General features: G+C 41.3%; 4 protein-coding genes across 7 annotated transcripts; 2 read left to right on the top strand and 2 right to left on the bottom strand.

Annotated features, from left to right (window-relative positions):
- Positions 1–166: 166 nt before the first annotated feature.
- On the bottom strand, positions 167–4,529 carry kctd10 (potassium channel tetramerization domain containing 10). 2 transcript variants are annotated; one of them, XM_030060770.1, is made up of 7 exons: positions 4,304–4,529; positions 3,506–3,719; positions 2,504–2,673; positions 2,118–2,204; positions 1,952–2,004; positions 1,652–1,847; positions 167–1,550 (listed from the first exon to the last, which is right to left on the bottom strand). In XM_030060770.1, exons 1-7 carry the CDS (start codon positions 4,304–4,306, stop codon positions 1,332–1,334), a joined length of 942 nt encoding a protein of 313 aa, XP_029916630.1. In that variant the 5' UTR covers positions 4,307–4,529; the 3' UTR covers positions 167–1,331. The 2 variants fall into 2 exon arrangements, with proteins under 2 accessions (XP_029916630.1, XP_029916631.1); XM_030060771.1 differs by lacking the exon at positions 4,304–4,529 and adding an exon at positions 3,847–3,865.
- Positions 4,530–4,764: 235 nt separating this feature from the next.
- Positions 4,765–14,674, top strand: ube3b (ubiquitin protein ligase E3B). Its single transcript, XM_030060130.1, has 28 exons — positions 4,765–4,902; positions 5,090–5,225; positions 5,379–5,547; positions 5,759–5,876; positions 6,096–6,155; positions 6,253–6,357; positions 6,456–6,552; positions 6,637–6,722; positions 6,844–6,926; positions 7,099–7,204; positions 7,317–7,437; positions 7,730–7,907; positions 8,015–8,181; positions 8,284–8,451; positions 8,529–8,700; positions 8,798–8,916; positions 9,165–9,279; positions 9,422–9,521; positions 9,603–9,722; positions 9,823–9,999; positions 10,104–10,214; positions 10,328–10,465; positions 10,592–10,657; positions 10,753–10,811; positions 10,962–11,144; positions 11,475–11,586; positions 11,741–11,833; positions 11,995–14,674. The coding sequence occupies exons 3-28, from the start codon at positions 5,387–5,389 to the stop codon at positions 12,184–12,186; spliced, it is 3,207 nt and encodes a 1,068-aa protein (XP_029915990.1). The 5' UTR covers positions 4,765–4,902; positions 5,090–5,225; positions 5,379–5,386; the 3' UTR covers positions 12,187–14,674.
- Positions 14,675–15,508: 834 nt separating this feature from the next.
- aldh3b4 (aldehyde dehydrogenase 3 family, member B4) lies at positions 15,509–21,054 on the top strand. Of its 3 annotated transcripts, none has more exons than XM_030061198.1 (10): positions 15,509–15,620; positions 16,056–16,251; positions 16,409–16,519; positions 16,835–16,955; positions 17,058–17,143; positions 18,587–18,668; positions 18,762–19,151; positions 19,249–19,415; positions 19,517–19,616; positions 20,522–21,054. In XM_030061198.1, the coding sequence occupies exons 1-10, from the start codon at positions 15,568–15,570 to the stop codon at positions 20,719–20,721; spliced, it is 1,506 nt and encodes a 501-aa protein (XP_029917058.1). In that variant the 5' UTR covers positions 15,509–15,567; the 3' UTR covers positions 20,722–21,054. The 3 variants fall into 3 exon arrangements, with proteins under 3 accessions (XP_029917058.1, XP_029917057.1, XP_029917059.1); XM_030061197.1 differs by lacking the exon at positions 15,509–15,620 and adding an exon at positions 15,888–15,969; XM_030061199.1 differs by lacking the exon at positions 15,509–15,620 and having other exon boundaries at positions 16,105–16,258.
- Positions 21,055–21,070: 16 nt separating this feature from the next.
- Positions 21,071–22,913, bottom strand: mmab (metabolism of cobalamin associated B). The gene is made up of 9 exons (XM_030061200.1): positions 22,754–22,913; positions 22,452–22,510; positions 22,261–22,354; positions 22,122–22,179; positions 21,957–22,029; positions 21,773–21,870; positions 21,617–21,681; positions 21,459–21,518; positions 21,071–21,372 (listed from the first exon to the last, which is right to left on the bottom strand). Exons 1-9 carry the CDS (start codon positions 22,855–22,857, stop codon positions 21,288–21,290), a joined length of 696 nt encoding a protein of 231 aa, XP_029917060.1. The 5' UTR covers positions 22,858–22,913; the 3' UTR covers positions 21,071–21,287.
- Between the last annotated feature and the right edge of the window lie 92 nt (positions 22,914–23,005).

Below are 23,005 nucleotides of genomic sequence, written 5' to 3' on the forward strand. Positions count from 1 at the left end.
GTCTGCAAGTTGAAGCGTCAAATCTAATGTTTCAAGATATTCAACAAAATTGTTGCTCTGCAAACTCTGCGGGACTGATTTCACAACAATGAAGCCATATGTATTAAAAATTTTTGTATGTTTACTGCTAATGGGAATGTGCAAATTTAAACACCAAACACAAATGTACGTTTGTAGAAATTTATTTGTGATAAAGTATGTATAAATATAAACCATACATATGTTCACATCTGCACAACAGACCTACAGGTACTGTGATTGTTAAGAGACACATTTCAATTCGATTTAAACCTATTGTGTGCAAACAGTACATTCCTTGATGAATGCAATGATGAAGGACAGGTCTAATTTCTCTCCCTGTTAAAAGCTTGTACAAGACAGGGTCCCCTTCCTACCAGGGAGGTCTCTGGTTACAGTCATTCATTTCAACCTCAGCATCCATCATTTAATCACCTCAGTACATTTAACACCTCAGGTCACAGCTCAAGTTCCCTCCTTTTAAAATGATCACTTTTTTGTGGGATGGAGTGACACAGTATTGATCTTCTCATACACGGGTATGGTGGAGGCACTGCTCTGAAATGCTGCATCCACTCATGATATCTGGACTGTATCAAAATTATCAAAAGAAATTTAAAAAGGTTTAATTGCCAACACAGTAGCTGCAGGCTAGGTAACATCTAAGAATAAAATAGTGCCACCAAGCGGCCATTTCATGTACAACACCTGGTTCATTCACTGATGACCTACACAACAGACCCCTCAGAAACAAAATAAGGAGAAGCAAAAAATTTTTTACATCATTTTCAGCTGCTATATCATATAATTCTTGTTCTCCTGGCTGTAATGTAATAAGGACCACAAAAAACATTTTACAGTGACAATTCATCATTCAACCTTTATACCAACCTCTGTCATTCACAATGTGACACTCACACACATACTGTAGTGGAAAATGTGGTCACCTGCTGTGCCAAATAACAGCATCCATGGCCGTGGGCTTCTGCATACTAGCAGATAACAGTGATAGAAATTTTCATGACTAACATACATGGAACAAAACACTAGGGCCTGTCAGAGCACGCAAGCTAAGCTGACAAGCAGACAAACACACACAAACACACACACACACACAAAATCACTTCACCACTTCAAACTATTGTATGACACTCTCTTCTCAGCAGTAGACTTGTGTAGGAAAGCTGGTAAAAATAAGAGTGGAAGTGAAAGAGAGGCGCTGGGTGTTGTAAGGCACAAGCGTGGTGCAGTAACTGTCCAGGGTCAAAGACACAGGGCTGACGGGTCACGGGTAAAATGTGCGAGGAGGAAGGTCACTGGTGGTGGTGTGTACGGTCGTCAGGTCGTTTGATGTGGATCCTACGAACTCGTTCTATGCGCTCCCGCTCCTCATCCTCATCCAGATGGTGGGATCGCCCCGCTGCACCTCCTGTGGCCTCAAGCAGGGCATTGTCGGGACCCCTTCCATCCTGGGACTCATACAGGAGGATGTTGAGGGTCTCCTCATAGATTCGTGCCTCGGGAAACTCAACCTAGGGGAGAAGTAGAATGGTACAGAAAAGATTAGAGAAATATTTCATCGATATTTCCACTTTTGAAAAATGCTTACAAACTCAGGTCTGGTCATGTTTACCTTTGTCTGCTTCTTTTCGGTGGCATAAACAATAGAGGTGCAGCACACTTCAGCAATCTTGCGGCCTTGACCGTAGAATGACCAACAGCAGATCTCGTCCCCAATCACATCTTTGATGAAGAGCACACGGCCATTGAACCGCAGTGACAGCTTGTCAAACAGCTCAATGTTTTTCAACATGTTGTCGTCAGAATTGCTGAGGGGAAAATAGTAATAGGATGGTCACTTACTTTTACAGCTTTTATGATTTCATGTTGTTTACGGTTACACACTAGCTATAATCTTGTAAAAAAGCCTCACCTGGTGTATGAGTATTTGTTGTTGCTTCTGTTATACAGGAGTTTGACAGTAGGCTGTGGAGACAAACGATTTTATAGCCTGTGTTTTGAACAATGTGCACTGTCACTTTTCAGTAGACACTGGACACGGATATATGATACTTTTACAGCATGGAAAAAAGAGGTACCTTATTTGAGGTCGCAATAAGTCGCTGCTCTTCCTTAGATGATGTCACCAGAGGCACTTTACAAAATGGTTCAAAAGCGTCTTTGTTCTGCAAGATTAAGATTTTTTTTTTTTTTGTTAAAAAAGTAAAAGAAATACATCATTTAATCACCCCCAGTGCATTTAAGTTCTCAGGTTACAGCTCAAGTTTCCTCATTTTAAAAGTATATTTTTTCTAGAAATAAGGGACACTGTATTGATGATGGATCTTCTAAATCAGTTCTATTTGCATAAATGAACCATTCATAAAAGACTAATGATGCCACCTGGGGGAACAGAGTGCCAAAGGATGGTCAATGGTGTGCAAATGACTCTGGGAAAAGGGACAAGCGCCTGGTGAAAAGATACCTGCAAAGCAGCTGTACACTCGTCAGCCAGGCCTTGGACCAGGTAATACTTGGCCTCAGCGAGCAGTTCTTCAGTTTCTCGTCGGCTGTCGGGGAGTGGCACTGCCCCATCTCGAAGGTAGTTCAGAATTGTTCCAAAGTGTTTCCCACAGCGATCAATCAATATCCAGCCTATAGACAAGAATAATAATCAATCACACACAGCTCCAAGGCAAGCCACCCAAACATCCTCCCAGTTCTGTACACGTTTAATAGGGGTGGGGGAAAATTATTTACTTAAGTATTGCAATTAATATTATTATTATTATTTAGAAATATGTTTTTATTACTGAATCAATTTAAAGTGAAGGTACCAAGCATGTCATGCTAGGTTGTTGGCAAGGCGGCAAAATATTGCTCCAAAGTTAGGCTAAAGTTTGGCGAGGGGAAAAACTGGAATGGCCATTTTCAAAGGATTCCCTTGACCTCTGACCTCCAGATATCTGAATGAAAATGGGTTCTCTGGGCACCCACGGGTCTCTCCTTTGCAGACATGGCCACCTTATACTAGTTCCATGCAATTTGGGGCACAAACGCTGCAGGTTTTTGCAAGTGGTACAAATGTGTTCTTTTCACCCCTACTCTAAAATGGTGTATTTTGCATACTGGGGCCTAAACCAGAGTTGCGTAAATTTGGTTTGACTGGAAAACTGAGGATCTTGTGGATTCACTGAGCCCAATTTTATTCAGGTCAGTGCTACTTTTTACACTTTATTTTAGTGAGACCATTTTTTTTTTTTTTTTTATTGATATCACTGTATAAAATGAGCCATTATGACCTTTAGGATAAACACAACCTCATGAAACTTTACATCTACAAACTAGAGGATAATTCAAAAAACAAAAATTGCAATAAATCAGAATACTGAATCACAATACATATCGAATTGGCACCCAAGTATCATGATAGTATGGAGTGTGGAGATATCGCCCCAGCCCTAATGTATAACAGATGGGTACCTACCTTCACTGTCTGTGAGGACCTCCATCCTGCCACTGAACATGGCCTTGAGCATAGTGTCCTGTTTGGTCAGTGTCTGCATTGTGGTGTAGTACAGCGCCCCACCCACGTTCAACTTCACATACTTGGAGCTGGGGCTGGAGCCCTTGAATGAAGTGGTCCGGGTTGTAGCTGCCGGCACCGCCGAGCTCACAACACTCTCTCCTGACATCTCTTCCTGCGGCAGAGGAAGGCAGACGCACAAAGTGACGGCTGAATCAGTGCAGGCAAAGACAATGAACACCATTCACCTATGACCGAATGTCGCTGCTCCCATTTTTAAAAGCCCGGAAAAGTACACTCACGAAGGAGTCTCCTCTCTTCTTTCTTTTCCTTCCTTTCCTTCAAACGTGTACCAATCACTCCAGTCGGAGTTTCCTAATAAAGCGACGGGATGTCTAATTGACTTAACCTGGCTACATTCATTCTCTCCAGCCCTTCCCTGATGTTAACCATCACCAACTTATGCCTAACCCTAATCTTAACCCATCTCTAACCTTAACCAAAAAAAGCCAAAGTGACCACCTAAAAAGAACTAGGAAACCCAATTAAACCACTCCAATACGTGACCAATAGATTTTTGACAATGCTAACGCAGCTAACTAACGTTAACTAAAGTTACTTACGCTAACATGTACTAGCCTACTGAGCGTGGAAAGCAGACGACATCAAAACATCTTAGGGAACCGACAACTACACTTACTTTCTCCTCATGATACTAACTGTGTGTTACTATTTGGATAGTGTTGTGAAGATATTTACCATAGAACCCACGGCGGACTTCGGAATTTTAGCTTGCTAACGTTAAGTCAGCTAACACCCACTTCCTTCCTGGCCAAGGCTGCGCACTTAGAAAAATGACGTCACCTTTCCCGTGCGTCGTTTAAAGGGACAGTCAACTATATTTTGCTTCAGTGTTGCAGGGCGAATGGATTTAAACAGGCGATAGTATGAGATAAACCCCATAAAGCTTAACGCAAATGCCACACCCCGCTTCGCAATTTTCTAATAAACTGATTTCCAGCCACATGTCGCCGGCAGTCGCTTTAATTTTCATTTTTACACCCGCTCATTTCCGTCACTGAAGGAGTAACCGTGAAAATATTCCGCCTCCTCAGAAGTGCTCACCCGGTACTATTGTTGAAGATATTTTCAACCACCAGAGTAACAGCATTTTAATCGCTACAACATAAATACAAACATTTCAGCCAACCCATCGCATTTCGATGTAGATAATTAGGATTTCCCCGTGATTTATACACAGTGGAGACATACTACCCGGAGTCTTTTTTCTGCGACACGGGGGATTAATGGCTGCAGTCACTGCACGGATCCTCTGTTATTGTTTACATTTCGAAACGGTATGTTCCTTATGTTTTCGAGGTTGTCATTGATAAGTGACCCAACCTCAGCCGATAATGATCCTAACTGTTGACTGACTGGTGTGATGTTGTCCCCTCTGAAACGGTGTCAAGCTTACTTGTGACGAACTAGCCCTGTGTTGCTAGCTAACGCAGCTCCATCTTCACTGTCGCCCCGTTTCTCCAGAGATGACAAGTTAGTCCTCAGCTATCACTATGCTTTCCGCTTAACTTGGATGTCAAGGACACTCAGATGACTGGGGAGGTATAGCAGTCATTGAGCCATAAGGCCTGGATAGCTTCATAATTGGAAAGTACTGCAGGTGAGTTCATTTGTGTTGTCAGTTGTTATGGTGTTCAGATATTTCACCATGATCCGTCGGTGTGATGTTGTAAAACCAGCTGGTGCATCATTCATAACATAGCAGTTATCCACCGAAGCCTATGGTTTCTCTTCATGATTTCTCATCTTCCAGGGTGCACGATGTTTAGTGCAGCTCAAAGTTCAAAGTCAGAGTTCCTGGACAAAGCCAGGCAGGCGAGGGAGGAGAGGAAAGGACAAAAGGAGAAGGAGAGAGCAGCAATCCAGATCCAAGCTCTGGTCAGGAGGTTTCTCTGTCGCTGCAGACTCCAGAAGCAAATAAGGTGGTGGCCAGTGTTTTCAAAGTTATTTGTTCTTAAGTGAAATGGGTTATCAAGAATGAGAGCTTTGATTTCATTTTTTTGTTTGTTTTTTTTTTTTTTCCTGAACAGCATAAGCAATGAATGAAACAGTGGTTTGAAGGGTGAACTATTATTTGTCCATTGTGTGTTATCAGGAATTTTCTCTTAATCTTTCCTTTTTGTGTCTCACCAGGAAAGAGGTTGATGACTATTTTCAAGCCTCTGAAACTGGGACATCAAAAAGGAATGCACTGTCAATTTTCAAACTTGCTCGGAAATTATTGTTCATTTATTGCAAAGATGATAAATTGGTGAGTTATAAATTCTGCCATTTAGATTGACATTAAGTGAATGATTGATCACTAAAAGTAGTACATAAATAAATAGCATTAGTTCTATTCAACGGTAATAGTGTTGATGTAAACATAGCAATTTTAAATTATGTTGTATGTATGTTGTGTTATGTTGTATGAATGTATGTTATGCTGAGTTGTTTTAATCAAGTAAGACTTATTTTGCACACCACACAGAGGTTTGAGAAGCTTTGTCGCGCCATACTTGGCAGCATGGATGTTGAAAATGAACCTAAAGTGAGTATTATGAAGGTTTAACTGTTAACACACACAGCGCTTTTTTGGTGTGTGATTTTTGTCTCAGTGATTGTTGTCTTTCTCATTTGACTTTCAGGTCTGGTATGTATCCCTGGCTCTTTCCAAAGACCTCACCATTCCCTGGCTCAAACAGATTAAAGATGTTCTGTGGATTTCCTGTCAGCTGCTGAAAAACTTAAAGGTAAGTTTAGCTGTCAAGGAAGGTAGACGGTGCATCGTGTCAAGATTTCAGTCCAAGTAACGGTTCCTTTATGATGCTTTATGTCTTGTCACCTGCAGCCGGACATACTTCAGGATAGTAAATTGGTAACACTGTACCTTACCATGCTGGTGACTTTCACGGACACTTCAACTTGGAGGATAGTCCGAGGGAAAGGTAATTCTCAATCTGAATTGTGGTTGTTACTGTGCTTGTTGGAAAGAAAAAGAAAAACAAAACATTTTTCCTTCATCATTGTAGGAGAGGCTCTCAGACCAGCATTGACCAGGATTTGTGAGAATATCATGGGGCATCTCAACCAGAAGGGATTCTACTCTATACTACAGGTTCTGTATTACAACCCACTCTTTCTGAGCTCTGCTGATACCTGTATATGTTCTTGAATGCCTTCAGTGACATTCCACAGAAACTTCACATGACATGCCATCTTTGTTTTTCCTGTTATAGATCTTGCTGACCAATGGCTTGGCGCGCTCCAGACCTTCTCTGTCAAAGGGCACTTTAACAGCAATATTCACTTTGTCATTAAGGTGAGCTCTGAACTGAGGTGGGTGAAGGCTCTCTGATTGCCATTTGACAGAAGGATAAGCTGCTGTTCCAGCTCCAGTACTTCAGAGGAACTGTCGTGCTTCAGGAGATGCTCTGCTCTATCTGCTTTTCATTCACTGTCCTCCCTTTAAATAAGGCTTTTTTCCCCCCCAGGCCAGTCGTTGCTGCTCACTTCTCCGATAACCTACTGAGATCATTCCTCATTCACATCATGTCAGTTCCAGCAGTTGTATACCACCTCAGTGTGCTAACACCAGAGGTAAGTGCTCATTGATACATCAGATGTGTGCATGTAGCATGTAATATTTTGAATAATTAAACACCATAAAGTTTGCCAATTTTACATTTGAATATCTGCTCTGTTTCAATAGTGTATGGCCTCCATTCAGACTCATGACCTGCTGCGGAAGTTCATTCTTTTTCTTAGCCGTGAGGAGCAGTGTCTTGACATCTGTGTGTGTTTAGAGGGGAGCCACACACTCTGCTTACTGGGTATGGTGTTTTTTTTAAGTCTCTAGATAATGAATATGGCCTGCAGCAGAGATTTAGCAGTAATTTGTTTGCAGATCTTGTTCACATCTTTGGACAGTTCAAACACATTCATCATGTCTTCCTTTTAACTAAAAAGACGTTTTTTGTTTCTTTTAGTCAGACATAGGTTAAAGGTAAATAACATCCTTTAACCTATGTCTGACTAAAAGAAACAAATAATGTCACATCTTTGGACGTTGTGAACTGTTTAGTTGAGTTTGCGGTTTTGATTGTTATTCCCTTTTTGTGGTAGGCAACCTGATTCATCTGGGCTACCTTAATGACAAAGTCCTAGAAGAAGAGGCCAACCATTTTGTGAAGGACCTGACCGACATGCTGTCCTACTGCCAGAGATATGTGTCCCAAAAGAAATCCAACCTCACCCACTGGCACCCAGTCCTGGGCTGGTTCTCCCAAACTGTAGACTACGGGTCAGTGAAAGAGATGCTGTTTACTTGAATGGATTTGAAACTTAAATGTCACGCAAAATGTCACTCTTAATATCTCATCTGCTTCTTCTGTCTCTTGTTCTCTGTAGTTTGAATGAGTCCATGCCGCTGGTCACTAAACAGCTGCAGTACCTGTGGGGTGTTCCTGTCATTCGGACGCTCTTCAGTGATGTCCTCTCTAAAAAGTTGGAGAGCCAGGAGCCGACTCCTCCACCCCAGCAGCCTAGCACATCACAAAACAACATACCAGTTAAAAGTGAGTTGTAGATCAGTTCCTGTTATTCATGTCAGGAACTCTAATAGACACTTTAATTAGTAGATAAAATATTCAATAGTCAGAATTTGTCTCTTTTGACAGATCTCTTCAAGCGCGCGTTTCAGAAGTCTGCGTCTGTGCGCAACATCCTGAAGCCAGTAGGAGGGAAGCGGGTGGACTCAGCTGAAGTTCAGAAGGTCTGCAGCATCTGTGTGCTGTACCAGACTGCACTCTCCACACTGACGCAAATACGACTTCAGATACTCACTGGTGAGAGCCGCACTGTGACACTTTCATACTGGGAAATTCACCATGGAGTTCCTCTCTAAACTGTGCTATTTCTGCAGGTCTGACACACCTTGATGACCTGCTTCCCAAACTCTGGGCCTTCATCTGTGAGCTTGGTCCCCAGGGAGGCCTGAAACTTTTTATGGAGTGCCTGAATAATGACACAGAGGAGTCCAAGCAACTTCTGGCCATGCTCATGCTCTTCTGTGACTGCTCACGGCACCTCATCACGTAATTTTAATTTCTAGATATTGTGCCCATGGTGCACACTGTATACAGAGCAGCAAAACTTGCAAATTGTTCATGAAATGCTCTTTATGTGTTGCAGAATTCTGGATGACATTGAGGTCTATGAAGAGCAGACCTCTTTCAAGATAGAAGAACTCATCACCATCTCCTCATTTCTGAACACATTTGTGTACAAGATGATATGGGATGGCATCTTAGGTGAGTGGGTGACCACATTGAATCATGAGAATCATGACAGATGAGCAAAATAAATTATTCTCCTCAGCAAATGTAGCAATATATTCAATGAATTACAGGTTTTGGAGACACAATTAAAAATATATTCACACTGAAAAAATTATCTCTGTACATGGGAGCTGTTCTTTATTTATGTATTTTGCCCTACACCTGGTCACAGAAATTGGATATGTTTTATGTCATTTGGCTTGTTTTTATGTCGGTAACAGAAAATGCCAAGGGAGAGAAACTGGAGCTGTTTCACAGTGTTCATGGCTGGCTGATGGTGCTCTATGAGCGAGACTGCAGGCGAAGATTCTCCCCTGATGACCACTGGCTGCGCAAGTGAATAATTTCATTTGTAAAACATTGAATTATTGTAGATATGGGCAAAATGTGAAGCATATTGGCCTTCTGTCTGGGGAAACATGACTCTGTGATTAAATAAAAAAAGCTCACCTTCTCATCTTTGTGTAATTGCATTCAGGGACCTGAAGCCCAGCCTGTTGTTCCAAGAGCTGGAGAAAGGCAAGAAAAGAGCCCAGCTTTTACTGCAGTACATCCCTCATGTCATTCCACACAAAAATGTGAGTAAATGGCATCTTTTGATCGAAGTTATGGTGTCATTTTTATATTCAGCTTTCTAATTATTTTCCCTCCAATTTTAGAGGGTGCTGCTTTTCAGGAATATAGTAACAAAGGAAAAGGAGAGCTTAGGATTGGTGGAAACAAGCTCTGCTTCACCACATGTCACTCACATTACCATTCGCCGCTCACGGATGTTAGAGGTACATAAATGGCTGATCAGATGGATTACTTTGCATGATGCTGAAAGTATTATATCATCACAGTGATTCAGCAATAACACGTGCAATGCCCTCTCTTAAGGATGGATATGACCAGCTTCGCCGGTTGCCAGTAAATTCTATTAAAGGTGTCATCCGTGTGAAGTTTGTTAATGACCTGGGAGTGGATGAGGCAGGTATTGATCAGGATGGCGTCTTCAAAGAGTTTCTAGAGGAGATTATTAAGAAAGTCTTCAACCCTGCTCTCAACCTCTTCAAGGTAATTTAGGCAGATTGTGTTCCTTTTTGTTTAGATCACGGTTATACTGCTGACAAAGATCATGCTGTTTTTTTATCATCATGGTTTTTTTTATTTTCCTTTAGACTACAAGTGGAAATGAAAGGCTATATCCTTCCCCCACATCTTACATCCACGAGAACCATCTGCAGCTCTTTGAGTTTGTGGGAAAGATGCTCGGGAAAGCCATGTATGAGGTATGTTTGTGCCTTCACTTGTAGTACACACTGTAATACTGAACACAAGGCCTTCTAACATAATGAGTGTCTCTCTGTCTCTTACTTCTATGAATCCTCTTTTATGTATTTAGGGTATTGTTGTGGATGTCCCTTTCGCCTCCTTCTTCCTCAGTCAAGTCTTGGGTCACCACCACAGCACTTTCTACAGCTCCATAGATGAGCTGCCCTCACTGGACTCTGAGTTTTACAAGAATCTCACCTCCATCAAGGTTCAAAACTCTTTGACATCTCACTTTTGTTTTCTGCTTGCTGCTACCACTGTTTTTTATCTATGGCTCATTTTGTTCCAGTTGATTTGCTGATGTCTGAGGCTCATTTCATATTTCTTTTTTCAGCGCTATGATGGTGATGTAGGGGATCTAGGACTGACTTTGTCCTATGATGAGGATGTCATGGGGCAGGTAAGGATGGAGGCCATGTGTAAAATATGACGTAACTTATTTAAAAGTATGAAATCCTTCCTCAGTTTTAAGTTTCTCTGAATGTTGCCTTACAGCTGGTCTGTCATGAGTTGATTCCTGGAGGGAAGACCATGCCAGTCACTAATGAAAACAAGTGTGTAAATTCTTATGCAGTTTCTGAGAACATAGCATGCTCATACATTTTAACTGAGAAAGTTTGTTTTATACGATGGTGCATTTTCACCAAATCACCCTCTAACTCTGACTTCTCTCTCATTTTTCTTTCAATTAAATGGTCCAACAGGATCAGTTACATCCACCTCATGGCTCACTTCAGGATGCACACGCAGATTAAGGAGCAAACCACTGCGTTTATCCGGGGCTTCCGCAGCATCATCAACCCAGAATGGTTGCACATGTTTTCCACTCCTGAGGTTCAGCGCCTTGTGTCAGGGGACAATGCAGAGATTGATCTAGATGACCTCAAGTATGTGACATCTCACACATGTGGACCTTCTTTCATCATCTTATAAACCTAGCTTTCAGCATTCAACTTCCTGGCCAATCATCTGTGGGTTGGCTTGTCCATTTTACTGTGAACAGAAGGAAAAAAATTCACCCATAGTGGACAACTACAATAATTGTGCTAATTAAAACTGGGTTCCTTAAATAAGTGTTCACCAAGTATAGTCACATCTGTGCCTTTTTTAAATACACTTTTGGATTCAAGCAACTTTTTAAATTTTTATGCTTACGATGTATGAAGACAGATTTGATGAAGGTGCTCATGAACATTGCCTTCTTCTTTCTTTCCCAGGAAGCACACAGTGTACTATGGAGGTTTTCACAGCAGCCATCGGGTCATCATATGGCTGTGGGACATCCTGTCCAGTGACTTCAATGCTGAAGAGAGGGCTATGTTCCTCAAAGTAAGCTCTCTTAAATTTGTAACTATCGCTGTCACAAGATTATAACTTCTATCCATCAAGGATGTTTATCTACAAAGCTTTCTTTGGAGAATCTAGCGTTTACTTGAGTATATTAAAATGTCCCTTTAATCCTCTTGCTGGTGTGTCTTTACAGTTTGTTACCAGCTGCTCAAGGCCGCCTCTTCTAGGTTTCGCCTACCTCAAACCACCTTTTTCCATTCGTTGTGTGGAGGTCTCAGATGATCAGGTGAGAAATGAAGTGTGGAGGATATTGATGCTATCTACATGCTAGAGTTCACATCATCTCTGCATTTTATAGTTGTTCTCTTTCGCTTTGTGCTTATCTCCCTGAGTTATCTTTGTACTGATGGACTGGGTTCTTTTTGTAATGCTGTTTCTTCTGGCTAGGACACTGGAGACACCCTTGGCAGTGTCCTTAGGGGCTTTTTCACTATTCGCAAGAAGGAGCCTGGTGGACGTCTCCCCACTTCATCCACGTGCTTCAACCTGCTCAAACTGCCCAACTACAGCAAGAAGAGCATCTTGCGTGACAAGCTACGCTATGCGATCAGTATGAACACAGGATTTGAGCTCTCTTAACTCATTCTTTGGGACAGTGTGCATTGGACGGCTGTGTTAACAAGCCTGACCTATGTGAGCCAGTAGGCTCACTTGGGCTGGAGCCTACTACCACAGCAGTGGAGCATCGCCAAAACAAAAGGGCAATCATAATGGACCCACATACTTTCCTTATGTCTAATTAAAATCAGATTAGCTCTACTTCAACCCAGTCCCTCTGGAAGTCCAGACACTCTAATGGCTCCTCAGGCCAGTTGCTGCCTGTATTTTTTTTTTTTTTTTTGCTTTTTTGATCGGCCATAATATATCCTGTTAGGACAAGCAAAGACAAAGGGAATGCTGTTTTTGCAGCACAGTGATTTTTTTTTCAGCATTTTCCTTTGCCACTCCCAAAATTCAACATGTCAGGTATTTACCTTGATGAAATACCGAAATGTAATTGCTAGATCTCAATTTCTCAGGCTTAACAGAATCATTCTTGGATATAACACTCCCATTTCAAGTGAACTGGAAAGCAATATAGATGCAATGCAAGCCATTAGACACAGGGTTGACTCATTTGAGCAAAGCCAAGGGATGCATTGTTAATATACAAACAAGCTTGGACTCTGTTATCCAAGCAACTTTCAGCTGATATTGGATGAGTCTTAAAAGGCTTGCTGAACATAATGCATCTTTTATATATAGTAGACAAATCATTGTCTCATGTTCAACTTCCATGAAGGAAAAATGGCTCATAGGAAGTGGTCCTGTGTCCTACATGGATTAAGAGGATAAATCCTGGTGACCTCATTCCAGTTCTCTTCACTAAGACACTACAGTCACCTGACAGAGACTTTTGCCCTCTGGTTTTCTCTTCTCTACACAGAGATACTGTATATCTGAAAACTTCAGATCTGCCTCAGTTCTGGTGAAGCAGCGATGTGTTTCTTGACACAAAATGATTATTTGTCCATGCTGTTGTTTGTTTTTAGACCAAGATGTCCCTGCTGTAGCCTCTTTTATCTTTGAGAATGGAGCTGGATATTTTTTTGCAAATAATGAAACTGCACATAGTGATTACTGCATGCAGTTTTAGTATCTGCCCAGCACAGCAGACACAGCTTTTCCATATCACATGTCTGTGCTTGACATCCCACAAAAAACTGAACAGTAAAGTCAATCATTGATGTTAGTCTTTGTACTAATTACTGGTAAAACCTTTGAATAATGCTGAGTGCCTCGTGTATGCTCCCCCTTGCCATCACATGTCTGACTGTATTTCAAGTGTAACCAGTAACCACGTCTCTCGGAAACAAGCCATACATATGGGGGCAAGGTACTGAGACTGTTCTCTGCTCCTACTAAGAAGAAAGCTCCGAAACCCATCCACTGTCCTACCACTCCACCAACCAAGAAGGGTTTTAATAAGATGCTCTCTCATCTTTGTGAACTTTTTAAGCCATGTGGAAAAGAATTTGAGGTGAAAGCCTCTCAACATGATGTCATGGACTGGTTCAACCAAATCTGACAGCTTGATTTGATGTCCCCTTCAACGGAAATCTTGCACACAAAATTCTGCTCTGTTTGTGGGTATTGATAAAGGGAGATGAGGGTGAATGTACTTTATAGGCCTAAATGTTGCATTACACATGGTTTAATTAACTGGTGGAGTTAATGAAGAGACGTTTTAGTGAATTACCAGAGAAATGACTGCACCTTTGATAGAGTAGAGAGGTTTTAAACAAATAACTATTGCATATTTACTAAGTTTCTTATGCAAATATGTTGTCTGTGTGGTGAATGGCTATGGATGTTTTTGTCAGCAGGCGCCCCAGACTTTAGTTAACCACGTTGGTCATTTTTGCCATGTCTCTAACTAACAATATTATGGCCATTAACCAAGTATGATCATAATTAAAATGCAACCATTATGTATCCCTGGTTGTATTCCGTTTTGCCTCCAATCTTCTTATGAGGTGAAACCTGCAACTCATTTCCAAATGTGTGACAAATCAGTCTGGAGGAAGCCACTATAATGTCTTAGCTCCTCTTTCCTTGAATCTGTTGTTCAAGCAAGGCGTGGCAACACTGTGAAGATGGAGTTGCCCTCTGTGTGTTCAGTGTGCAAGAGAGATGAAAGATACCTCACAAGCTTTGTTTGTTGTGTCTGATGAGGTTGCTCATCAGTTTTAAATGATGTCAAGAAATCTTACCAACAGTGGGCTAGACTGTAAATGACGGACTGCTGATGCTGGCTTTGAATATCCATTCTTTTAGTAAATTAAAAAAAAAAAAAAGAAGAAAAAAAAAGGGTCCAGGAAATGTTTCCATGCTCCTATGAAAGTACTGTTTCCTTCTCTTTTTTAAAAGTGTCTTTGAAACGGGCTGCACTATGTGGAATAAGTTGTTGAAAAGCCGACTCCCGTGTAAAACTAGTCCATGTGTAAGATACTCTCTTCTGTAAGACAGTATTGTTCAATCATATACTCCATTATTATTATTATTATATAAATCATTTACTTAACAGTAATGAGTGTGGCTTTCAATTTCTCTTTCTTTACACTGCGTAGTCAACCAGTACTTAAGACTGAGACTCTCTCTATTTATTAATCTTTTTTTTTTTTTTTTTTTTTTACAGACCAGAGTTATTATAGTGTGTATTTTTAAATAATTTTTATTTGTATTTCATTTTTAATTTTTGTTTTTAATTAATAGTTTCAGTTAGTTTCCAGAGTGGGTTTGTTCATTTCAGTTTAGTTTTTCTTATTCAAAAATGTTCGTTTTAGTTAAGTTTTTATTAGTTTAGGTATCAGTTTTAGCTAGTTTTTATTATTCTAATATGTATGTCAGAATAGGTATTCCAGACCAAACACAAGACTTTGTGAAGGCAGCTGACTCAGTCATGTAGACCTGCCAGTCTCAAGAAACTTCAGCACCAACACCTCCCTGGACCAAACTGACAAAGATTAAAACTAAAGACATTTTTTGTATAGCTTTATTTTATTTTAGTTAGTTCTCAGTATTGGTACACAATATCAATTAAGTTTTTTTTTTTTTTTTTTTTTCTAAAACCTGGCTTTTATTTATTTAATTTCAGATAACAATAATGATTTTTCACTCCCAGTCTTAGAGTTTAATTCGGACTTTTAAAGCCGCTGAGATCAGAGATTAACAAGCAAACAGCAGACCGGCTCTGCCTGAAACATTAATACCAGGCTATTGCGATATGTTTTCTGGTTTTCCTGAGCAACGTGGCGGATTATTATGTAAATGCGCGCGACTAAAATCACATTTTTTTTTTTTTTTTTTTTATTGCGCGCGACCTCCAGCTGTTTGGCTCTTCCTGACAGGTGAAAGGTGAGGAGGATCTGCACGGCGCTTGGAAATACAGGACATTAATCTAAGTAGTCTAATCTCACCATGAGCAGTCCGCCGAGCCCTTCTACAACTCGCTGGATCAAGGCTCTGCGAAGGTAAATATGAAATTTGAATGAATATGGAAAACTAGGATATCTTAATGCGGGGCCTGGTCCAACTCTGTGCGGTGGTTTGACTGGCTGTTTTAATAACCTCCAGAATAGAAACCCCACATCAACTCTGATTTGATTTGCTCTGTGGATGTGCATCACCTGATTGGCTGCTGCTGTCAGGAATTTCACTATCCTCTCTGCTCGGCTTTTCTCAGTTGTGAAAAGGCTTAGCTGTGCACTAAGACTGTTTACAAAAGGCCAACACCATAGAAAGCTTGAGTAGAGTGAACATGAGTGGGAAGGTAAAGGCCTGTTATGTGTGCCAGAGGAATGGCCGGCTGACATGCAGAAGGTAGTGATGTGATATGATTTGGAGAGACTTGAGAGGCAGGCTATATGAATGCCCTGTGGTGAAGATCTGGTGGTGTTGTGTTGCAGGACCAGGCTGGGGGAGCCTTGTTTAAAGACATATCCTCTGGAATGTGTGGACCTGCTGAAAAGAGCCAAAGCTGCCTTCCAGACTGGATGCACCACCAAGGAAAGCTTCAGACTGGCTCAGCTGGAGGCTCTAGTGCGAATGCTGGGGGAACACGAGTGTGACTTCGTGGATGCTCTTGGACGGGACCTCCATAAGGTGTGGGGTAAAGTAACGGCACTGTGTGATCAGCATGCTGTAGTATTTCCTTGCTGTGCTCATGATAAAAGATGCTGAAATAAGCTTCTACACTGGTGACTGACACAAAGACATAATCTGATCCCAGCATTTACGTCTGCATTTGTCTTTTTACCAGCCTCGGTTTGAGACGGTTGTGTCGGAGCTCCTCCTGGTAAAGAACGAGGCGCTTCATGCTATCAACAGCCTCAAAAAGTGGATGCAGCCACAACGCGTGGAAAGGAATCTGGTGAGATGCTTGTGCTCAAACCTTTTTATTTATTTATTTATTTATTTATTTATTTATTTAAAGCAAGCATTTTCATGAGCATTATTTGGATTACTCATGGGTTAACCTATTGGAGAGAACATTTCATCTACAAAGCAATGCATTGTGCTTCGCCCACCAAATCAGCTTAAAACCCTCAGCCGCCTTTCCTTGTTTTCAGATTAAAGTGTTTTTTTTCTTTATTTAGTCCTCTTGCATACTGATGAAGTCAGCCCAGCTCGACTCATGAGTGTGTGCATGTGAACTAATGTGGAGCTTGTCCTGATTGCTGTGTAGTCCACCACGCTGGATGACTGCCTGGTGGTGAGCGAGCCGCTGGGCGTGGTGTTAATCATGGGGACCTGGTGCAGTCCTGTCCTGTTCTGTCTGGGGCCGCTGGTAGGGGCCATCGCAGCAGGTGCAGTAAAGACAGTCACTTGGATTGGAGCACTGCTTTTTCCCCTCATCCAGGCTCGCCCGTAATGTGACAACCACTGATACGCCGTGTCCGTCTCTGTAGGAAACTGTGCAGTCATCAGCCCCTCTGAGCACACGTCCCACACAGCAGAGCTCCTACATCGCCTCGTCCCCTCGTACCTGGACAGTGTGAGTGGTTACAAGATAACGGGGAAGATTTATTGCTCTGCTGAGTGGTGTTCACCTACCCAGGCCTTATTTGTCTTCAAGTCTCGCTAAGACAGATTTCATCTATCATTCTTTTTTATCACACTTGGCAAATAATTTGAATGGAAATGGAATAGCACAGGATTTCCACCCTGCTCATTAGGGGAAGACAGATGAGAATTGTCATTTTTTTGGGAGTTGCAGTCAGAACAATGCCAACTTTGGGTCATTACTGACTTACAGTTGTAGGCTCCAGCCAAGTAACTGCTGTGATAGGTTTCTAAGTCAGTAGAGGAGGGCCTTTTTTTCCAGAAATATTCACATGAGCAGGGCAAGATATGGTGAACCATCAAACATTTGTGCACAGCTGGTTTTACGGCAGTGTTTTTATGGCAGAGACTGGCATCGTTGACCTGCTTGTCTGCATCCAGCTAATAAAGTGCAGCCCTGTTCAAGAAGAGCAGGTGAACCAATAATCTCTTGACAGATGACTGAAAGTGAAATAAAGTCACAGGTGTCATAGGTGTCTTAAAGAGATTGATTCCCAACCCCCCTTTTTCCCATGTGGGGAATTCATTAGTGTATTAAGGCTGTTTAAGACATTGATCAACTAGATGAAGGAGCCACAGATTTTTAGAGAAAACTGATTCATCTGCTAGTTGATTTCTCCATCACCATGAAAGAATAAAACAATTTAAAATATGAAGATGTAGTTTACAATACCACAAGCTCACAGCACACAAAAGATTTCTGAATTCAACTTAACATTGCCATCCTAGACGGCTTGTTAAGTATAGCTTATGTAAACAGGACCACAAGAAATGATCGACTAAATAATAGAACTGATACCTGGTTGTTAGAGATAATTGGTATTGGCTGATGCAGAGTGCAGAGTGCAGATCTACTAAAGCAAACAGAGACAGTGCACAGTTTTTTATTTTCAAATATTTTTCTGCGTCCAAGTGAACAACATGTTCGTGTTAAATAAATCTCCATGGGGACCAAAAACAAACAGATGCGGCTGAGTCCTACTGTGTGCTTGTGTGTATCATTGTTTATTTATTTTTTATTTATTTATGTAAGTCAACAGATTTTCATTCTCTCTCAGAAACAAGGAGATGCTGCTATCAGCTGATAAATGCTGTTGTTAAAAGCGGAAAACCTTTATTTTTCATTCATAAGATGTTTTTTTTTTTTTTTTTTTTTTTTGCAAAGTTTATTTTTATAGATTACCTGTGGACATTTATTCCATTGATACATTTGTTAAAATTTAAAAATAAATGCTCTGCTGACAGATTGCAGATGTAATTGAGCAAACAGAGACAACACAGACAATAACACTGATGGACAGTGATATAAGCACACATAATACTGAAATTAAAGAAATTAATCATCTGATCTAAACAAACTCTTATCTTCTTCAAGGAATGCTTCCATGTGATTCTTGCAGGCACAAATGACTTGGCTGACATAGTGGAACTCAAGTTTGATCATGTCTTCTTTGTAGGTACAGATGAAATGCACTCAGTTTCAAAATCTTTTTTTTTTGTTGTTATGCTGAATCATTCTTGATGTGCTAAATGTGACTGTCTGTTCCCAGGAAACAGGGAAGAGGGAAGCAGAGTGGCTCAGGCAGCAGCTCGCACATTCACACCTGTCACCCTGATTTTGGGCGGCAAAAACCCATGTTATGTGGACCAGCAATGTGACATCACTGCCACGGCACAGCGAATCGCCTGGGCGCGTTTCCACAATGCTGGACAAAGTGTGGTGGCTCCTGACTACGTCTTGTGCCATGTGGATGTCAAAACACGGCTGGTCCGGGCCTTGAAGTGCTGCCTGATGCAGTTTTACGGTTCTGATCCACGAGAGTCCCGCAGTTTTGGCCGCATGGTCAATCTGGAGATCATCAACCGAACTCGAGACATGTTGTGGAGGTCTGGCAAGGTGGCTGTGGGCGGGCAGGTGATTGAAGCAGAGAAATATATTGGTAGGAGTCATCTACTTCAAATTATTCTTTTAAATGCACCCAACAGTAAAGTCCACAGCAGACTTGATGTTATTGCATGTTATTCTTCTATCCAAAGCCCCAACAATTCTGACAGAGGTGGTGGAAACAGACCCGATCATGCAGCATGATGTTTTTGGCCCGGTCCTTCCAGTTCTCACTGTAAACACTCTAGATGAGGCAATCACCTTCATCAATAAGCAAGAGAAACCTCTCTGTGTGTATGCTTATTCCAGCAACAGCAAGGTAAATGGTAGAAATTAATGTTACAGTCTCAGTATTCATGGCATTGGGCCCGGAGCAGCCAATACATTTGCATTAATGGATCCACATTCCCGACAACGCAGGTCATCTCAAGGCTAATGAGTGAGACCTCTAGTGGAAGCTTTTGCTCCAATGACAGCGTCCTGCAGAGTGTGATGGTGGGCCTGCCTTTTGGTGGAGTTGGTGAGTCAGTGGCAGATTGTAGTTTGGGGCATAGTGAGTGGTCGGATGATAATAATGCAATACAGCATATTGATAATGTCACTTGACCAATAATAGGTTTTTGTTTCATGTGTTTATTTATTTATAAGAACAACATACGTTGTGAAACCTGTGAGTGCTAAAATTTACAGAATGAGGACAACAAAACACTAAGATTTAGCTTGTTAGTGATCTAAAGACTGATGAAAGCTGTAAGCTGAAATATTTGATTTTGGAAATGCATTTTTAAAAAAAAAGAAAAAAAAGAAAAAATACTAGAGGACTTTTTACAGTGCATGTTGGTCTTACTTAAGTAACTACACATTGCCATGGACCCAAAAGTTATAAAATTTATACTTGGAGTACAGTACATTTTCTCAAGCTGTATGGCTACACCGTTAACCAAATAAATAAATACACGTAATACGAATATTGAAAGAACTATTACTGTTATATTTTACAAATATAATAAATTAAAATGCCTGACTAGAAGAGGCTTTTTATTTTACTTTTATTTTCAGCTTTTCAGTCTTTGTTTTCTCCACATAGCAAAAACTCCACAGGCATTTTTAAACCTGCACATGTAATCTTTCCCCTTATAGAAAACCTTTTGCCACTTTTATCAGAGCATTATAATTTAAGCTATCTCTGCATGGAAAGTTGCCAGGAGGTAGAGGAGATCAAAGGTGATGCAAATCATCCCCAACCAATCTTTCTTCAAGATCGTTGACATGCAAAATGAGGGAGCATGCCTAAAGCATAACCAGTGTTAGAGTCACTGGAAAGTAAAGGCCAGTGTCTCCTGATGTGTGTGGGTCCTTGTTTAGTTCAGGGAAAATGCTGCCAGCCAAAATCGATGCATCTCTTGATCACTTTTGACTTGACAGGTGCCAGTGGAATGGGTTCCTACCATGGGCGCTACAGCTTCGATGCCTTCTCTCACAGGAAATCGTGTCTGCTAAGAGGCACGCGGTTTGAGTGTGTCACCTACCTGCGTTACCCACCGTACGAAGACCGCAACCTGTCTCTCATGACCTGGGCCAGCACTCTGTCCCAGAAGAGCCAGGGCTGGTGCCAGATCCTGTGACTGTGTGAGACGGAGGTGACAGAACCAAAAAGAAAGCAGAACGCCTCCTAAGTCCTAAACAACCCTCACCTCTAAATGTGTTGTTAGTACAATAAAAATAAATGGCAATAAAATCTGTTGAGATTCAGCCGCATCTAACTTAGTGAAATCATTTCCCACTGTAATACTTTATTTTCAATGTGTGAGATGGCCATCATGCTATCAAGAATAAGGGTCATTCTCCAATATTTACAGCTTCCCTGGAGAAATATTTTCTGACTCTAAATACAAGTCAGTTGTATGTGAGCTGTAGTTGGTAAAGCAATAACAAAAATAAATGCATACAAAAATAAATGGCTGAATAGCACTGTTTTTGATGTATAAATGTATTTACTGAATGTTACACACACTGTAACCACATTATCACATTGTTCTCCGAGAGAACCTTCATGAATAATTAAAAAACATTTTCTATTTGGACCTGCAGAGTTATTGTTCTATATTTACAAAGCAAATGCAGCTTATAAATAATTTCCACATTAATAGACAGAGGTTCCTGTTTTCATCCTGGCACAATAGTCTGGTGGTTATTCAGGTCTTTTGTAGATTTTCTCTTCTTTGCCCTCTTTCATGGCTGCATATCTGGCCACAGTGAACAGGTAGTCGCTCAGTCTGAGTGAAAACATGACAATCAGATGTAGAATACTGAAATCACAACTTGTTCCTCTGATTCATTTTGAAAAATGCACCATACTGACCTGTTCAAATATTTGGCGACATCTGGATCTGCTTCTCCAGAGCGCACAATAGGAGCAACACTGAAACAAGTATGGAGACCAGTGAAACAAGATCAAATAGGTCATTTTGAAGCAAACCGCATGACGATGTTACAACAAGGGAACATGCTTACACTGACCTGCGCTCTGCTCTGCGACAAATTGTCCGAGCTGTATGCAAAGCAGCACTGCTCTTCCCTCCAGACTGTGGGACATAACACACAGGTGTTACCACACCATGGAAACCTGGGATCTCACTGCAACGCCATGTCTCATTCCTGTGTACATGAATTTACCGGTAATATGAAGTTAGTCAGTGGGGGGAGCTCCTCTGTGAATTTATCAATCCAGCTCTCCAGGTCTGCAACAGGCTGAGATGTAAATTTGGTCCTCTCTATGGGAAAAAAATAAGCAACAGATATTAGACCAAAGTGCGTTTATGCTGATATATTCTGAATCATTACACCAAAAAAACATTACTTCTGTGACTTTCTCTTGCAGATGACCGGGGGGTGGCAATGTTGGAGCCCACATCTTGTAAAACACATTGTATCTATGGAATGAAAAGTGGGAGTTTAATTTGGAACATGCACGTCATTGAATCAGCATTGAACGAGGCCAATAAATGCAAGCTGAGACTCAAACCTTGTCAAGCTGTTCGGTAAATGTGTGGCCTTTGTCGAGGCAGAACTCCCTTGCCAGGCTGTAACATAAAATTCAACAAGTTGAGCATGGCCAGGCAGACGACAACATTAAAATGAAAGTGGACTGTACCAGAAGATACCCTATAGCTGAGGACAGTTCATCTGTATTTCCTAATGCTTCAAAAATGTGATCTTCCTTTGGCCTCCTCTCTCCTGTGAATGTGCTTGAGAACCCTTTTAGGGAAAAGAAAAAAAAAATCAACTTCAGTTTCTCAAAAGACAACATGGTTTAACATGACTCCACTCTGATATCTACATGACAAACACCAACCTTTGTCTCCAGTTTTTGTATAAATTTTGGGGATTCTGCTGTCTCCCTCCGTGGCATAACTGTTAGGAGGAAAAAATAGTCTTAATGTCCAGGAAGAGCTGACAGATCAGAATACACTGATAATAGAAACACTGCTGAGGACTTTTTTTTTTTTTTATTATTCTTGCAGCCTCCCTTGTTATGTAGCATGCTGACCTGGAGCAGCAGTATGGTAAATGATGCAGCTAACACACAGTAGCTAATACCTGCATGCACTCAACAATGTGCTCTATAACTTGACACAGGACATGATGTACAGGTACCTTCTCTGTGAGCCAAATGTCGTCTTCGTCCATGGCCCGTACACACACCTGGCGGTCCTTACAAAACAACGCAGCTGACACACACTGACACAGAGCGAAGCCATGTTGGCTGTTCACGGTGAAATGTGTCCTCCCGTTGTTCCCGTAGTGTGATGGGCGGGTCGTTTGCATCGCACGACCAATGGCACCAGCATATTTATTCTGGTGGTGGGACAACGCGGGATGGTGATTGGATACAATTATAAATGATGC

Source organism: Myripristis murdjan, chromosome 9 (genome assembly GCF_902150065.1).
Source record: "Myripristis murdjan chromosome 9, fMyrMur1.1, whole genome shotgun sequence".
In the NCBI taxonomy this organism is placed as follows: domain Eukaryota; kingdom Metazoa; phylum Chordata; class Actinopteri; order Holocentriformes; family Holocentridae; genus Myripristis; species Myripristis murdjan.

Coding starts and splice junctions, on each gene's coding strand:
- ube3b (XM_030060130.1), top strand. CDS start 5,387: ATGTTTAGTGCAGCTCAAAGTTCAAAGTCAGAGTTCCTGGACAAAGCC. Junction 7,205..7,316: donor TCAGTGTGCTAACACCAGAG/GTAAGTGCTCAT, acceptor CTGTTTCAATAG/TGTATGGCCTCCATTCAGAC. Junction 7,438..7,729: donor CCACACACTCTGCTTACTGG/GTATGGTGTTTT, acceptor TTTTTGTGGTAG/GCAACCTGATTCATCTGGGC.
- kctd10 (XM_030060770.1), bottom strand. Junction 1,848..1,951: donor AACAAATACTCATACACCAG/GTGAGGCTTTTT, acceptor TTTTCCCCTCAG/CAATTCTGACGACAACATGT. Junction 1,551..1,651: donor CCGAAAAGAAGCAGACAAAG/GTAAACATGACC, acceptor CTTCTCCCCTAG/GTTGAGTTTCCCGAGGCACG.
- mmab (XM_030061200.1), bottom strand. CDS start 22,857: ATGGCTTCGCTCTGTGTCAGTGTGTGTCAGCTGCGTTGTTTTGTAAGG. Junction 22,180..22,260: donor GAACTGTCCTCAGCTATAGG/GTATCTTCTGGT, acceptor TTTATGTTACAG/CCTGGCAAGGGAGTTCTGCC. Junction 21,373..21,458: donor GTCGCCAAATATTTGAACAG/GTCAGTATGGTG, acceptor GTTTTCACTCAG/ACTGAGCGACTACCTGTTCA.
- aldh3b4 (XM_030061197.1), top strand. CDS start 15,908: ATGAGTGGGAAGGTAAAGGCCTGTTATGTGTGCCAGAGGAATGGCCGG. Junction 19,152..19,248: donor TGAAGCAGAGAAATATATTG/GTAGGAGTCATC, acceptor TTCTATCCAAAG/CCCCAACAATTCTGACAGAG. Junction 19,416..19,516: donor CTTATTCCAGCAACAGCAAG/GTAAATGGTAGA, acceptor CCGACAACGCAG/GTCATCTCAAGGCTAATGAG.